Below are 16,259 nucleotides of genomic sequence, written 5' to 3' on the forward strand. Positions count from 1 at the left end.
GTGCGACGACCCGCTGGTTGCGAACAACCAGCGGGTCGTCAATATGTGGGCGAAGATCAGAGCTGCCTATAGGAGGCACTGCCCGCAGGGGAAGGACTTCAGCAACGAGGAGGTCCGGAAGGGGTGGGAGCGCACCAGGGCCGCGGTGGGCCGTTTTGCGAACTTGTACGCCAACGCCCTCCGTCAGCTCAAGAGTGGGCAGAACGAGGAGGATGCCCGGAGGATAGCCGCGAGTCAGTTCCCCGTGGAGGGGAAGTATAAGGAGTTCACCTTCTGGGAGTGCTTCTTGTTGCTGAAGGACTCCGAGAAGTTCCGGGCGGGGTGCGACGCTGGGTGGCCGAAGAAGCAGCGACTGAACTATAGCGGCGACTACAGCGGCAGCAGCGGCGGATCCCACGACCTCCCCCCGGATGTCGAGGAGTTTCCGTCTCCTCCTTCATTTACAGGTCGCGCCCGCCCGATTGGACAGAAGCGGGCGCAGCGAGCTGCGAGGGGCGGATCCCCCCTATCGCCCCGCGAGGTCCAGTCCTCCGCCCTCCCACCCGCCCCACTCGAGTACACTCTCCATTCGCGTAACCATACGCGGGATCAGATGTACAAGGTCTTACAAGAGTGGAGGGCCGCCACAGACCCCACGGAGAAGATGTTTCTTCAGGAGATGCTCGAGAGCATGCGTGCCGATTTAGCCGCCGCGAGGGCACGGCTTACGGGTTCCGACGTGGGCTCAGATACCGCGGGTGGCGGCAGCGGCAGCGGGGGCGGCGACGGCGACGGAGACGGCGACGAGGAGTAGAGAGCGGCGGGGCCCGTGTGTTGAAGCCCTTTTTTTTAGAAAAGAATCATGTATTTTTTTTTTTAAATATTCGTACTTTTTTTTTTAATGGAATGGATTATTTTTCCCGTATATGTGTCGTAAATTTAATTTCGTATTTTAGTAATTTTAATTCCGTAAATGTAGTATATTTTGAATTATTTTTATTGCGGCTGGCCTATGGCTGGCCTAAATCTGATGTGGCAGGTGGTTTTTTGAGTGTTGCTGACGTGGCAGGGGAGAGAATGGCTGGCCTATGGCTGGCCTATTACCCATTGCGGATGCTCTTAAGCCGTGATTCATTCATTACAAATTAATTTTGTTTATTTATTTATATATTTGTCTATTTATTTGTACCCCATTCCCAACAACCACTGCCTCCCTCTTCTCTTATCTTTCTCTACCAAACTCACCGGTCATCGCTCCCAATTCCATTTCTGCCTAGGGTTTGCTCTAAGAATCCATCCTCCCCATTTTCGATTCTTTACAAACCCTAGATCGCAAAAATGGCCTCCTCAGCTGCTCAAATCCACGCCCTCGGCACCGCCGCTCACTTCACTGCCGCCAATTCAACCAAAAACAATCCCAATAGAACCGTATTTCTCGGAGCCAAGCTCAACGGCACCTCTATCCCCTCCGGCTTGAAGCTCAAGAGTAAGCAGAGAAGCTCCCGCCGAGGCTCTACTTTCCGCGTGGTGGCGGAGAAGGTCGTGGGGATTGATTTGGGAACCACCAATTCCGCCGTCGCGGCCATGGAGGGAGGGAAGCCTACCATCGTCACCAACGCCGAGGGCCAGCGCACTACTCCTTCTGTGGTTGCTTACACTAAGAATTCCGATAGGCTGGTTGGACAGATTGCCAAGAGGCAGGCCGTGGTTAATCCGGAGAATACATTCTTCTCCGTGAAGAGATTTATTGGGAGGAAGATGTCTGAGGTTGATGACGAGTCGAAGCAGGTTTCATATAATGTTGTGAGGGATGAGAATGGGAATGTCAAGCTGGACTGCCCCGCAATTGGCAAACAGTTTGCAGCTGAGGAGATTTCCGCTCAGGTCTATATTCTACAATTTGTTTCCAATTTTTTTGAATTTGTTTCTAATTTGCTTTGATATTGTTTGATGCACTGCATTGCCATGTATATTGTTCTATTGCGACCAGACATATCATATTAGAAAATAATGTTAGCTTATGGATTCTCTTAGATTCGGTAAATGAATTTGCCGTTTAATTGCCCTAATTCAATTTTTATGCTAGTTATTTAATGCACCATTGAGAAGGAAGTTAAGGTGTATATAGCCTTCTGAACAGTTTCTTCTTTGAGTAATTTATTGTAAAGCACTTTCCAAGCTTGCTGCTATTGGTCCTAAGCAGTTAGCATATATTAGTGCTTACATAAGATACGGTATACCTGGCATACATTAAGTTTGATCATGCTATCTACCGACTACCGTAATTGCTTTTCTATTTAGTTTTTTGGTTCATAGAAGATACTTATTCTAGGATAAGTATGTCTGAGTACCTGACTGTTGCAAAGATGACACTTTTTACATTTCATCTCCTGTAACATTTTCTTGTTTCTGGCAGGTCTTGAGGAAGCTTGTGGATGATGCATCGAAGTTTTTGAATGACAAGGTTACCAAAGCAGTAGTTACAGTTCCTGCATACTTTAATGATTCTCAAAGGACTGCCACAAAAGATGCTGGTCGTATTGCTGGATTAGAGGTTCTCCGCATTATAAATGAACCCACTGCTGCGTCATTGGCCTATGGATTTGAAAAGAAAAGCAACGAAACTATTCTGGTTTTTGACCTCGGAGGTGGCACTTTTGATGTTTCAGGTACTAAGTGCTTTTCTTTCTTGAACTCATTACGGCCATCTTAGTTCCTGATCTTGCTGTGAAAGTAACCCTCTTGATGTTTCAGTTACAATTATCTTGTTCTTAAACCCTTATCCTTTCTTTTCTCCTGGATCCTGTTTTTTTTTGGTGTTTCTCAATCTCATTGCGTCAATTCTTGGTCTCATATTCTGCTGTTAAATGTACATAGTACATGTTTGAGATTATTTCTTTGGCAGATATAAGGAAACTCTATTTTTAAGCTGTGCTGTCTTGAGTGTTGAAGCACCTAATAAGTGTTTTCTGCTTGCACTGATTTAGTCCTTGAGGTTGGTGATGGTGTGTTTGAGGTGCTTTCTACTTCCGGGGACACTCATCTTGGTGGTGATGACTTTGATAAGGTTCATATGCCTACACTGATTCATTGAATCTCTCTCTCTCCCTCTCACTCACACACACACCCACAACACACACACAGTGAACAAATGCCGGTTAATCCATGTTATTTGACATGGTGTTTCTCGACTCTTTATGTGAAAGTTAACATTCTTTGATCATTTACACACATTTCTTTTTCTGGCCTTATTTATCCAGAGAATTGTTGATTGGCTTGCTACAAGTTTCAAGAATGATGAAGGGATAGATCTATTGAAGGACAAACAAGCCCTTCAACGTTTGACTGAGACCGCAGAGAAAGCCAAAATGGAACTCTCATCTTTGACTCAAACTAACATTAGGCATGTTCATATCTTTTCCAATTATTTTTGCTACTTTTGGAACATGTACATGCTCATCTTTTTTCACTGTTTTTTTCCAGTTTGCCTTTCATTACTGCCACTGCAGATGGCCCAAAACATATTGAGACCACCCTTACACGAGCTAAGTTTGAGGAATTATGCTCAGATTTGCTTGACAGGTGAGCTTGGTGTATAAGTCAATCAGAACACAATTGCAATGATCTATTATATACTTCTACTAGCATAGTTGTGGAGTAATGTTGTCCTTTTTCAGACTAAAAACCCCTGTTCAGAATTCCCTGAGGGATGCAAAGCTTTCCCTCAGTGATCTGGATGAGGTTATCCTGGTCGGTGGTTCCACACGTATTCCTGCTGTTCAGGAGCTTGTTAAGAAATTGACTTCAAAAGACCCAAATGTGACTGTCAATCCTGATGAAGTTGTTGCCCTTGGAGCTGCCGTTCAGGTAGCTATATTCTATTTTCTTTGTGACATGTGATCAATTTATGTCATCTGCCCTCTTTTTTAGCTAACTCTATCTGCTTAGGCTGGTGTATTGGCGGGAGATGTGAGCGACATTGTCCTTTTGGATGTAACGCCTCTATCTCTGGGGCTGGAAACACTTGGTGGAGTGATGACAAAGATTATTCCGCGAAATACAACATTGCCCACATCAAAATCAGAAGTTTTCTCAACAGCTGCTGATGGTCAGACCAGTGTTGAAATCAATGTCCTTCAAGGTGAAAGGGAGTTTGTCAGGGACAACAAATCTGTAGGCAGCTTCCGCCTTGATGGAATCCCACCTGCTCCCCGTGGTGTTCCCCAAATTGAGGTTAAGTTTGATATTGATGCTAATGGAATCCTCTCAGTTACCGCCATTGATAAGGGAACCGGGAAGAAGCAAGATATCACTATTACTGGTGCTAGTACATTGCCTGGTGATGAGGTGAGTTTTCGTATTGATTTCTTAACAAAATTGAGTTCTTAAGAAAAACTGCCTGCATGCCTACTTGTCTATGTTATTTTTATCCCGTATTTACTGAACTTAACATTCTTTTGTATACATCCACAGGTGGAGAGAATGGTCAGTGAAGCCGAAAAATTTGCCAAGGAAGACAAGGAGAAGAGAGACGCCATAGATACTAAGAACCAGGCTGATTCGGTGGTTTACCAAACGGAGAAGCAGTTGAAGGAACTTGGTGACAAAATTCCTGCCCCTGTAAAAGAAAAGGTCGAGGCGAAACTGGGAGAGCTCAAGGATGCAATCTCAGGAGGTTCGACCCAAACAATGAAGGATGCCATGACTGCACTAAATCAGGAAGTCATGCAGATTGGCCAGTCACTATATAATCAACCTGGTGCAGCAGCACCCGGTGCTGGCCCAACGCCTGGTGCCGGAGCTAACCCCTCAGAATCTTCAGACAAGGGACCTGATGGCGATGTTATCGATGCTGATTTCACAGACAGCAAATGAGCATTTTTTGTGACGTTTTCTACATCCCTGTCTTCTTTCCCTGTTTGAAAAGGGATATATTAGTTGGAAAATGATAGAAAAAATTGTTGTCGAAGTAAGTTAACGTGGAAAAGTGCAATTGCAGAAATTGTAGGGATGTGTTGTAAGACGATTAGGTTATAGCTGAGGCAGCAGCGCATGAGACATTTTTGTTTAAAATTTCTGCTGCTTTCTCATGATGTGCCTAAATTTTTAAAGATGAATTTTGTTTTGAATAAAGCAGTATGCTATTTATTTTTGCCTAAATTCGTTGGTGAAAGTCTGTTTTGGTTCGCTTTACATTTATATACTCCTTCCTTTGCTGTATTTATAGCCTTTCCATATGCTGTGTGTATGCGTATGGTGCAAAAAGTTTAAGCAGATCAGCCTTTTAAGTACTGCATGTACAAATATATTACAGACAATTGTATTTTTATCTTTTCATATGTAGCATCAATTTTATCAATTAATTTTTCAACAATTGTTTCTAAATATATAAAAAGATATTAATACTCATTGAATACAACCCAACTTGAATTTAAAGCCACACTTCTCGTATGCGAAACTAAAGCTGCTATATGTAAACTCAGCTTTAAAACCCGTTTTCACCTACGAAGTTTTTACCAAAACAGGAACCTAAATCCTATATTCTGCGAAAAGAAGAAAAAAACCGGAGAAAGATAGGGACTGAGAGTGGTTGAGAATTCTTGCCCTCGCTATGCGGGAACCGATATTGCTGAAATGGACTACATAATCTAGGCTGAGTATGAAATAGTGTTGTCGATTCACTCAGCCAATTCTTCCTTATTGTCACGGGATGTAGGTAATAAAAATAGGTGCATTTCAATTTTACAAATGTAGTAACTAGTAAATAAGAGTGTGGATATCTCTTCCTCAATACCGCACAGTTAAGGATCCCGAGGGCCATCAAAGGCCTGAGTCTTCCTCAAATTCCAATGAAGACCGTCGTGGATGCTGCGCAAAAAATCACTGGTTGAATCAACTTGACACGCAGTGGGAACAGGCCAAGGGGCCATGCTGCACACGAGTGCGTCTCCGGGGGCTAATTGTTTCCTGTCCTTGCCATCAAATGACACCCATGCTTGGCTTCTGCTGTTGAAGGGCACCACCACTCTCAGCATTACGTATTCAGGCAATATCAGAGGCCGAAATGAGAGAGAATGAGGGCAGATAGGTGTAAACAATATTCCAGGAACCTGTAAATATTGGCAAATCATTTACTGGTATGAAATTATGTTGGTTTCAGATACAAAGTTGAGGGAGCTTAAGAGGGATCATGTATGATAATTCCAAACAGAGATTATAATGATACACAAATAAGATAACGATTGAGACATGTTGAAAATGATAAATGTTTTCATACTAAACATGAATTTAAGCCAATCTCATGCTATCGAAACCATATAGTGTTTTGAGACAGCGCAAAACTCAAGGAAAGTAGGGTTTCCGACTATATTATGCGTCATCAAGAGTGAATTACTTGTCTATGAGTCTCATTCTACACAATTATGGACAAGTAAAAAGAAAAGAATATAGACAGTTTAAAACTTGTGATTTTGGATTGTTATCCTAGCAATCAACATATCATTGGTTGGGAACCAATGATTTAATCAAAGTCTTCACCTATATTCTCAATATTAGCCTATTTCATCAGTTAAACTTAAGTTCTGTTTAAGTTAATATTATGGTTCTATGACCAAATTTATCAGTCAGTGGGTCCATAGCTCAGTAATAGAGCATTTGACTGCAGATCAAGAGGTTACCAATGTGAACTGAAGGGGAAAAACTAATTATTAAGCTAAATAAATATTAACTACGAACATAAGTAATTTCAATCTTCTGTTATCTGTGCTTAATGTTAACCAACATTTTTCAGGTAATTTTTCTTTTGATATACAATTATGGATTGAAATACAAATCAAGTGAAGCATACCTGTGGATGGACCATGGATCCTCCGGCAGCAAGGGAATATGCTGTACTCCCAGATGTCGTGGACAAAATCAGACCATCTCCTTGTACACAGGTCACAAAAGAGTTGTCACAGTAACATTCTAAATTTGTCAGGAATGAAGAAATTCCACGATCAATTGTTACTTCATTCAGGACTAGCATAGGCCCTTCATTCTCGTCATCACTTTTGGCCTCATCTCTGATGATATGACACTGCAATCGATGCCTTAATGTGATACTAAAAGGACCGCGAATGATTGAGGAAAGATATTCGCGATAATGTTCACTATCTGATTATTTTGTTATGGATAAACTGATAGATATGCCAAAGCTTTTCCGTAAGATACTAATTTGTTACCTTGCAAGTGAACAAAGCTAATAAATTGAAATAAGGAATCCTTCAAGGAAACTAAAGGATACGGAAAGGGGTCATGAAACCCAGAGAGCCTAAAGAAAATGGCACAATGGGAGGAACGGGACCTTTAAACATAGAAGCAGCCTGCATAAATGAGAGAATTTCTTCATCATGATTACTAAAGCGGCAACGAGTATCATAATAAAATCCTCAAAACTATACTAAAAAGGCGACGAGTAATGGATCATGCAATGAAAGAGTGGAGAATGAAGCCAATATTTTTCAGCTAACTCCTAAAAAGGAATACGAGATCTCAATGCATTAACAACTGGCAAACTGAAATTGAGTTATCAATCTGTGCCTGCTTTTCTTCTTTACTGATAATTGGCCAAATAACATTTCTTTTTAGGGGGCTGGCTACTGTATTTATACAAATCAATTATGATCGTTGGAGAATAAGAAGATACATACCCATAGGACGGTTCCATCTCCACCAAGCGTTACAATGAGATCAATTTTTGTATGCAGTGTCTGAACATCTTTATCTGTGGAAGCAGATCATTTAGAACATAATTAAGAGAGAACAGATATTGCCACCATTTATCATGTTTGAAGTACTAGGGACGGAACACAGCTTGCACGCAGAAATTGATCTCATGCATTACCCCCCGGAAAAATGAAAGCAAAGGAACAGTAACCTCAGATATATATCAAACTTTTCTGGAAAACAACAAAAACTATAAAATTATTATGTCAGAACAAGGGATTGCAGTTAGACAATGCCAGGATTGGTCCAGTTTTTGGATCATGAACGAAGCTGAAGGGTCACCAACTGGACAACTTGTTGATAACAGTTCGCCAACAAATTGCAAAAGAATGTATTGCACAATTTATCATATGTGCGCAGAAATATATAACTTCCCATAATTACTATAGATCATTAACTAACTAAAAAAGGAACAAAGTTGGAATTTGAAGTTATATACACCTAGAAGGGGACAAAAACTACTTCTGTATTCACTAATAAAGACCACCTCATCCTTTCTAGTTTAGCTACACAGACAAACCTTGGATCCTAATGCCAATTAAAATTAGTTTTAATATTATAAATACAGGATTGACTGTTTTAAATGTACTCCGTACTTCACAGTGGACAAAAAAACAGCATGTGCTGGATGAGGAGGAGAAGTTATAATATCAACTGAGGAAGTTAAGCATTTTACATGACAGTAGCTGAGTAAGAATTCTGTTAGAATGTAGACAGAGAACCAATGGAGTTATTGTTATAAAGGAAATCAAAATATATCTGGTTCCTACAATAAAAGGGAAATTAGCTTACCATCTAACCAGGTTTGTACAAAGCTGTAGTATGGCGATTCTGTCAGAAGCTCGGACTTCACTCGTGGTTCCACAAATATTGTCAAATTTTTCTGCTCTTTCAACCATCTGCAAACAGAGGCAAAGGATTCTCCAATTTTTAAAATATTCATCACTTATTAAGAAATAGCATAGTAAATGTTCAAGAAAGTATCACATTCCATTGCTTTAACTAGTACTGAAACAGCCATTCGACAATATAGAGATGCATGTTATAGACAATTACAAAGAAGTAAAAGAAGAAAAGGAGGGAGGAGGGTGGCATCTAAATGTTAGAGAAAACTATCCAACCCAAAATTAAGTCAGATATAGAAATGATCCACAAATCTTGGCAAAAACATCCATTCATGATGATTAGGAGACTAAACCAAAGAAAAACAACCAGACAGGAGAATTCACAGTTTAATATTATGGGGAATGGGTACTGTGGGAATGATTTTGCAAATGAACTTCTAGATTTATTACTGATGAAGCTCGGATGAGTTTGATATTTATCTGAAGAAAATGGTTCTAGCCAACATAAATTTTAAGCACGGGAACTTATGTACATCAGATGGGCCCAATCCCAGACAGAATCATATGAACAGATGCACCATGTGATTGAATATGAAGGAGTGAAACAAGTATGAAAACAAAGACATATTTAAGGAATCCTACCTGACAATTTCAGAACATAGGATTTTGACAGATGTAGAATTTGGTTTTGTTAACATAAGCACAGTCTGTGGAGGTGATTCCCACTTCAAGGAAATCTGAAATGAAAAAAATGAAAATTGTGGTCTTATTATACTTAAAATTGATACCCAAGCACAAAATTACATTCTAAAGAGGAAAGTTTGTGGAATCGCAAATAAAGTTGCATGACACCAGCTATACCTGTTTACTGCTGCGCTCTGCAGTTGTTATATTACCCTTCTCAAAAGACACAACATCATGTTTGTGGCGATCAGATTTTTCACCCTTGCAGTACCATGATAGCTTAAACGATGCCTGTCACCACAAGCCAAAACATCAAGTTAAATTGCAATTACATTTTGAAAAGTGAGACATGACTAACAAAGAAAACGAGTCTGCATAAATTTACACAAAGCTGACTTTGAGTACTTCAGCAAAAAGAACCATGATGTCTAGAGCCGAGAAGCCATAACAAAATAAAGGAAATTTTTAATATATACCTGTTTATGTACTTTCACCTCATGAGAAATGGCTTGCAATAACTCTAGAGAGGACAGATGCATAAATATCAGGTGTGCTTCCTACACTTTGATTTCTGACTATCTGTTATTTACTTTTTTTTTTTTTTTTTTTTCTATCTGTTATTTACTTAACGTTACTTTCTCTCTTTCTTTTTTATGATGAATTTCTGTGCAATAGTGGTTTGGTAGATATTCTGAATCTATGTCTTTCATAAAGCAATTAAAGCACTAATTTTTCAAAAATATATTGGCGAATAGGAATCTAACTTCTCACAAAACTCAGGTAGTAGCGACTCACCTTTCTCATCATCTTATGTGAAGCAGGAGTGCAGCCGGAACCAGATTCACCATCTCGAAGAACCTCATGAGCACAAATATCATTTTTCCCGCTGCATAACTCACACTGATCATTATTTTGGTTTGAGGTTGCAACATGATCATCCAAGTTTCTGGTTCTCTCAACATTTGACTCACTGGATTGGCCTCCCAATGACAGTACTGCCAAGCAGCACTTTAGAATTTTTATTAATAGAATTATTTAGGTAAAGAAAAAACATCACTAGATATTGGCATCTAAAATCTCTTAAAATACATCTTACAAATCACTTCGAGAAACTCAAAACAGGAAACTGATGAGCTCATGAGAATATTTGGATTGTTGGTTGCACATGAAATATGTTGTGAATGGCACATATATTTGACAAATCTAAGGAGATATTTTCAGTCACTAATTGATCAGATATTATTCGGACATTCAACTGCAATTTCATGTTTCAGGATAATAAGGAAAATATCCAAACATAATTTTATTTAGTTTATGTATATATACTTGATGATACCACAAAATTTGCTGTTTCCCTCAATTGCTGCGTAATTTGTTTGACCTCTAAACCATGCCAAAGACCAGTTTAGTTTGCTTTGGGATTAATTACAAAATAAAAATCGCATCTTATGGTGAATTTGCTATTTAATTATTTGCTTTTACTGAGTATTTTTATCTACATGAAAGCAGGAATTATGATGTGTTTTCCAGCCAGTGTCATGATGATGCTTGAGAAGAATCAGCTGTTAAGAGACCTAACATAAATTTAAAAAGCTAATCTCATATTTACAGTTTAAAGTTTAAACTGTAAAAATCAATATGCAACTAATGAAATTCTAGTTCATACTTTGGAAGACAAAGATGGAAACAAACTTCCCAAAAAGGCAGTAACTCCGCATCCGACACTCCACGCAACTTTTGAAAACTCTTATAGAAGAAATGCAGAGGCATTACATGGAGGTTAAGTAACCCATTCTTAATATGGGACAAGGTTAAGTAACCCAATCTTAAATCTAGCTACCATGTCATCCAAATATTGCCAAAAATTAGTGTTGTGTATCAAATTTCAAAACAATTAAATAAAATTAATAAAATTGCTACAACTTTAAGAAGTAAGGACATAATTGAATTGCAACAATGGTCAAAGAGGTGATTTTGCTCGCAATTAAACTTTCCATTTAGATGAGAACTAATGACCCTGCTATGTTATTTGAAGTATAAATGCATTTATTTCTTTAATAGCTTTATAAATCTTTAAAGAGCTACAAAATATTCCAATAGTAGCAGAGCACTTCTAAGTGCAAAGTCTTATATCAGAAGGTCATGATCAATAGTGCTGATAAAAGTTAAACACTGTATAGGAAAGGGGAAAAGACAAATATATTCTGAAATTAGGCCAACTTAATACACAATTAGTTGACTTCCTTTGGGATGGCCTGAACAATAATGTAAAAAGAATAAAAGTGGGCTCCCCTTGAGTCCGAAGATTCACTATGTGATAAAGATTTTTATCTCTTTCGGAGGCTAAAAATCAACTACATGTGAGTTGTGGACATTATGAAATCAACATTAGATAATTGTTTCATTGGGTTAGACTAGTACATCACTATGGTACAAACCTAAAGTCAGTTTGCGAGGGAGGTGTAAAGAATGAGAAGAAATCATATATCCTCATGTAATGAAAAACCATATGATGAGGATCCTATAGTAGCATGAAAGAAAATCTTCCCACTTTCCTCAATGCAAAAGCTCTCTTGTGGAGATCATTGCAACATAATAGAGTTATTAAGCTTTAACTATTGCAACATAAGCCTTATAAAAACAGCGATTCGAGCTTTAACAAATCAAGGTGACTATCAAACGTTGGCTTACACAGCACTCGATTTTCATATTAGCAGATCAACCAATTAGCAAAGGAAAGTTAGACAAAAACAAAAATATGTTCTTATATGCTGAGTATAGATCTAAAAACTAAATAAATTTCCAAATGAATTAGATAATTTATTAAATGGAGAAGCTTACAAGCTACATCTTTTCATCTAAATTCATCCAACCCAATGTCCTGCGTAAAGAGTCTCACCAAAAGTCATCTCACAACTAAGACTATCCAAATGCCATATTCCCAAATATAACGAGACTCAAATAGAAAAGGATGGTACACAAATAATCGATGTCATAAATGTTGGAAAGCTGGAGCGAATGGAGATATCTTCTTAGAAAGCAAAGGATCCGATCCTCAAAACTTCCTATTCATTCACTACATTGGTCTCTCAATTTGAATTTTTGGCAAATAAGGACAACCGACAACTCAGGAAAAATCTTCGACCAATGTTGGAATAATGCAAATTTTGGTTACTATAGCATTCCGGCTTCCATCACAGAGAGAAAAACAAACAGAGTGACAGCATTCGTATCAGGAGAAGAACTCCATATTATATAAGACCAACAATTAGAGATCAAACAAAAAATACTAGAGTGAGCAGCGCTGAAATAACCTTTCTTCTCCAACTGCAGATTATGTGCTGTCGCCAGTTCGAATTTACGTTTCCATTCAGCAGCTTCGGCTTGAGCAGAAGCCTTGCCTTCTGTCACCCTTCGCAGTGCCTTCGCAACAGCTAAAACCACATTTAATCAAATTATTAATAACATATTGCTCCAATAGTAGCATACGTACATATATTCCCATAAATGAAAATTCTGAAGACTCACTTCTCAAAGCCTCAGAAAACTCAACAAGATTATCTTCAATTCCTTGGAGAGGAGGTTGCTGAATAAGTTCCTCTACAGATTTTTCCGAGCTCAACACTGAGGTAGAATCAAGACAGCCATTCTCTGCTGGTGACACGATTCCATTGCCCTGTTAGAGAAGCCATTTATTGATTAAAAAGTTATTGCTTTTGATCACTTGAAACAAATAAATACAATACCAAATGCAGAAATTGATCTGACTAAAAGTGCATAAAAACAAAATAGCTCGATCCACATATTCCCATGGCAATCACATGTCTTTTCAACTCGTGATCTGTCAATTTGATTATCTCATCATGTTTGTCAGCACTGTTGATGGAAAAAATTTAGTCATTTCACAGCAACCCCTAATCAGCAGCTTAATTAAATATCTAACAACCACCTAAAAGCAATGGGATAAATTCCAGAGAAATCAACCTTTTAAACTACCATACAAGTATCAAAAGTCAAAAAACAATCATTCAAATTCGCAAGCAATAATAGCGAAATTCAGCAGAAATCTAGTCAATCAAAACAGAGCACTCCAAAATCGCGCTTAACAATCAATAACTCACGTACACGGGAGTTGCTTGGAGACATTTCGCTGTGTATATTATTATTATTATGCATATATATATATGTGTGTAGAGAAAGAAAGAGAGAGCTGGAAACTGGTGAAGAACGAAGACTAGTAGAGAGGAGAAAAATGCGATGCGATATTTATACTGAAGAAAACCCAAAAAAAGGGTAAATTGATGAATGTATGCAGAGGAAGACGGAGGTAGGGTGCCTTAGTTGGGAGGGAGAATCTTGGGTGAGATGGTGGGATCCAAATACGAGACGCGTGGCTTGGGATTCCATGGAAGCCTGATTGGTAAGCAGCTATCTACCAAATTGTTCTTCATAATCATATTTCTGGTTTGGTTTCATTTTTTGATTTTTGAGTTTAGTTTAATTGCCTATAAATTAGAAATTTGATTAAATTTTGTTTATTCCACCCCTTTTATTAATGATAAGTCAAAATTTTTGTAAATCCTTACTCGTTTTATGTACCAAATTTGCTTTATTTTATTTTTACGTTTTAGATACGTAGACTCGTTATCACTTAATTATTCACGCCATTATATTAATATAATTTACGTCAATATTTATTGGCATTACCGAAATTCACTAATATTGATTCACTACAAAAATTATCATTGGATCATTAAAATTTTTAAACTTATTTGTCATTTAATTATTGAAAACTATATGCAACTACCCAAAATTGATAAAACTTACATATTTATATTTTTTATGCACTTTATAAAAAAAGAAAAATGGTCGTTTAAATCATAAATTTTGGTTGACTTCTGGTTCATCTCATAACTTATAAAATTAGCTAATTAAATCATAATTTAAAATTATGATTTAATCATAATTATTGGTTAAGTTTTAGATAAATTTAGTATTATTCATATTAAAATGGTCTGACTTTAGATAATTATTATCTAATTGGTGAAGATGTAACGATGAAAAGTGCAAAAATCACAACAAATTTTATCAAAATTTTATTTGTATGGAACAAATGAAAAATTGCATGAATTGTGATTTAATTAGCTAAATTTATAAGTTATGAGATGAAACAAAAGTCAACTAAAAGTTATGTTTAAATGACGATTTCTCTGATAAAAAATGATACGCTAATCCCATTTTAGGAAACACCACTCGAGTTGTCAAGTGGACCGGCCTTGAGGCCAAGCTTGGCCCAGGCCCATGTCTGAGGTGGGCTGGGCTGAACTTTTTCTAATTTTGCAAGGCCCAGCTCGGCCTAGGCCCACTTGCCATGTGGGCACGGGCTGGGCTTTGTTTAAATTTTTGTTTATGTATTTCTAGGGTTGTGTCAGTGTGCTAACTATCTTAATGTGCTATCTCCTAACTAATCAATACATTACATTAAAAATATCAATAGAGTGGTAACATGAGTATGTCAACACAATTTTATCTTGACATTTTGCTTAATGTTCTACTAGTTCACTAATCAACACATTATATTAAAAATGTCAAGATAATAACATGAGTATATCAACACAAATTTATCTTGCCATTTACAAAATGTCAACACAAATTTGTGTTGACATATTCATGTCACTGTTTTAACAATTTAAATATAATGTGTTGATTTAGTGAGCAAGTAACACATTAAGATGATTAGTATTTGATCACATCTTGTGTTTTAAAGATATGCTAAATATATTATATGCAAAAATAAAACATATAACTTGTATTTATATCTCATTAACTAAATCTAAATAAAAATAATGTGTTTAAGTTTATTCTATTTAGTAGATGATGGCATATGAGTTGATGTTGTATTTTAAAAATTATAAGTATTTGAACTAACTAACAAATTTAAAGAATTCTCTAATTATTGATAAAATATTAAGATTTGATTAATACGTAATATTCTTAAAGTTAATCTTCATTTTCATCTTTTTTACATATTGGATAAAAGATATAAGGTAAAAAAAAACATGTAGTCAAGATTGAATATTGCATTTATGACTTGGTCGGAAACTTATGTTAGTATTTAAACCGTTACTGTTTGAGTCCATTCGGAGACATCCAAAAAATTGGAATGATGTAGACAAAATTAACATGTCTCTTGCACAAGATGACATACATAAATGAAGAAATATAATATTATTAGTGATTAATCACCTGGCTCAGGCTTGGGCCGATCACCTGGACTGAGCTATAGATGGTCCTGAGTCTAGGTTTACAAAATGGCCCTATTGAAGCCTATCTCAACTAATGAGCCCAGCCCAAACCCGCTTCATTTCACTGGTGGGCCTGGCCGAGCTGGCCTGGCCCAGTTAACAACTCTAAACACCACACATATTAATATTAGTGTAATGTCTGTTTCAAATACCTAGTTTTGAAGTTGTACCACCTTTAATATTAGTACTAATATTGATTGAATTGAATTTTGATTAGTTGTAAATACCCTTTCTTTCATTAGTATTAAACTGAATAAATATTTTAACAAATTCTAATATAGTTCTATCTCTTCTACTTTATTCTCTTATTAAATACTTACTTTATTCTTAATAGCATGTAACCACCACTCTAGTGCATAACAAACAATGACCTTAGATTTTAAAATGGGCAAACAAGATTAAAGTTTCTGTACGTCAATATTATATATAAAATGTCAATAAAGAGATAATAAAATCATCTGCCATAATTTAACAAGAGTTAGTTATTATGGTGTGTGGGGGGTAGCATGTAACCACCCTCTAGTGCATAACAAACAATGACCTTAGATTTTAAAATGGGCAAACAAGATTAAAGTTTCTGTACGTCAATATTATATATAAAATGTCAATAAAGAGATAATAAAATCATCTGCCATAATTTAACAAGAGTTAGTTATTATGGTTGGGGTTGGGGGGGGGG

At 37.3% G+C, this 16,259-nt stretch overlaps 2 protein-coding genes and 1 non-coding gene across 3 annotated transcripts; 2 read left to right on the forward strand and 1 right to left on the reverse strand.

Annotated features, from left to right (window-relative positions):
* The first annotated feature begins 1,173 nt into the window (after positions 1-1,173).
* On the forward strand, positions 1,174-5,139 carry LOC125201091 (stromal 70 kDa heat shock-related protein, chloroplastic-like). Its single transcript, XM_048099010.2, has 8 exons — positions 1,174-1,863; positions 2,396-2,648; positions 2,967-3,046; positions 3,240-3,382; positions 3,463-3,561; positions 3,657-3,846; positions 3,928-4,326; positions 4,453-5,139. Exons 1-8 carry the CDS (start codon positions 1,318-1,320, stop codon positions 4,852-4,854), a joined length of 2,112 nt encoding a protein of 703 aa, XP_047954967.2. The 5' UTR covers positions 1,174-1,317; the 3' UTR covers positions 4,855-5,139.
* Positions 5,140-5,430: 291 nt separating this feature from the next.
* NADK1 (NAD kinase 1) lies at positions 5,431-13,738 on the reverse strand. The gene is made up of 11 exons (XM_048099011.2): positions 13,401-13,738; positions 12,804-12,951; positions 12,590-12,709; positions 10,071-10,270; positions 9,453-9,566; positions 9,234-9,328; positions 8,539-8,645; positions 7,671-7,744; positions 7,265-7,343; positions 6,827-7,134; positions 5,431-6,089 (listed from the first exon to the last, which is right to left on the reverse strand). Exons 1-11 carry the CDS (start codon positions 13,449-13,451, stop codon positions 5,781-5,783), a joined length of 1,605 nt encoding a protein of 534 aa, XP_047954968.1. The 5' UTR covers positions 13,452-13,738; the 3' UTR covers positions 5,431-5,780.
* A 1,671-nt stretch (positions 13,739-15,409) lies between these two features.
* On the forward strand, positions 15,410-15,510 carry LOC125202950 (U6 spliceosomal RNA). Its single transcript, XR_007173275.2, has one exon. It is a non-coding gene; the product is annotated as a U6 spliceosomal RNA (small nuclear RNA).
* The last annotated feature ends 749 nt before the right edge of the window (positions 15,511-16,259 follow it).

The sequence above is a fragment of the Salvia hispanica genome, chromosome 2, assembly GCF_029641045.1.
Source record: "Salvia hispanica isolate PSC_SH4W2 chromosome 2, Shi_PSC_v1, whole genome shotgun sequence".
Classification (NCBI taxonomy): Eukaryota; Viridiplantae; Streptophyta; class Magnoliopsida; order Lamiales; family Lamiaceae; genus Salvia; species Salvia hispanica.

What these genes read in the sequence shown, in the direction of transcription:
- LOC125201091 (XM_048099010.2), top strand. Translation starts at nt 1,318, where the DNA reads ATGGCCTCCTCAGCTGCTCAAATCCACGCCCTCGGCACCGCCGCTCAC. An exon ending in CTGAGGAGATTTCCGCTCAG is followed by an intron (nt 1,864 to 2,395) that starts GTCTATATTCTA and finishes TGTTTCTGGCAG; the next exon opens with GTCTTGAGGAAGCTTGTGGA. An exon ending in TGGCACTTTTGATGTTTCAG is followed by an intron (nt 2,649 to 2,966) that starts GTACTAAGTGCT and finishes GCACTGATTTAG; the next exon opens with TCCTTGAGGTTGGTGATGGT.
- NADK1 (XM_048099011.2), bottom strand. Translation starts at nt 13,451, where the DNA reads ATGCATAATAATAATAATATACACAGCGAAATGTCTCCAAGCAACTCC. An exon ending in TCTGCAGTTGGAGAAGAAAG is followed by an intron (nt 10,271 to 12,589) that starts GTTATTTCAGCG and finishes GCTGCTTGGCAG; the next exon opens with TACTGTCATTGGGAGGCCAA. An exon ending in CAGAGCGCAGCAGTAAACAG is followed by an intron (nt 9,329 to 9,452) that starts GTATAGCTGGTG and finishes TTTTCATTTCAG; the next exon opens with ATTTCCTTGAAGTGGGAATC.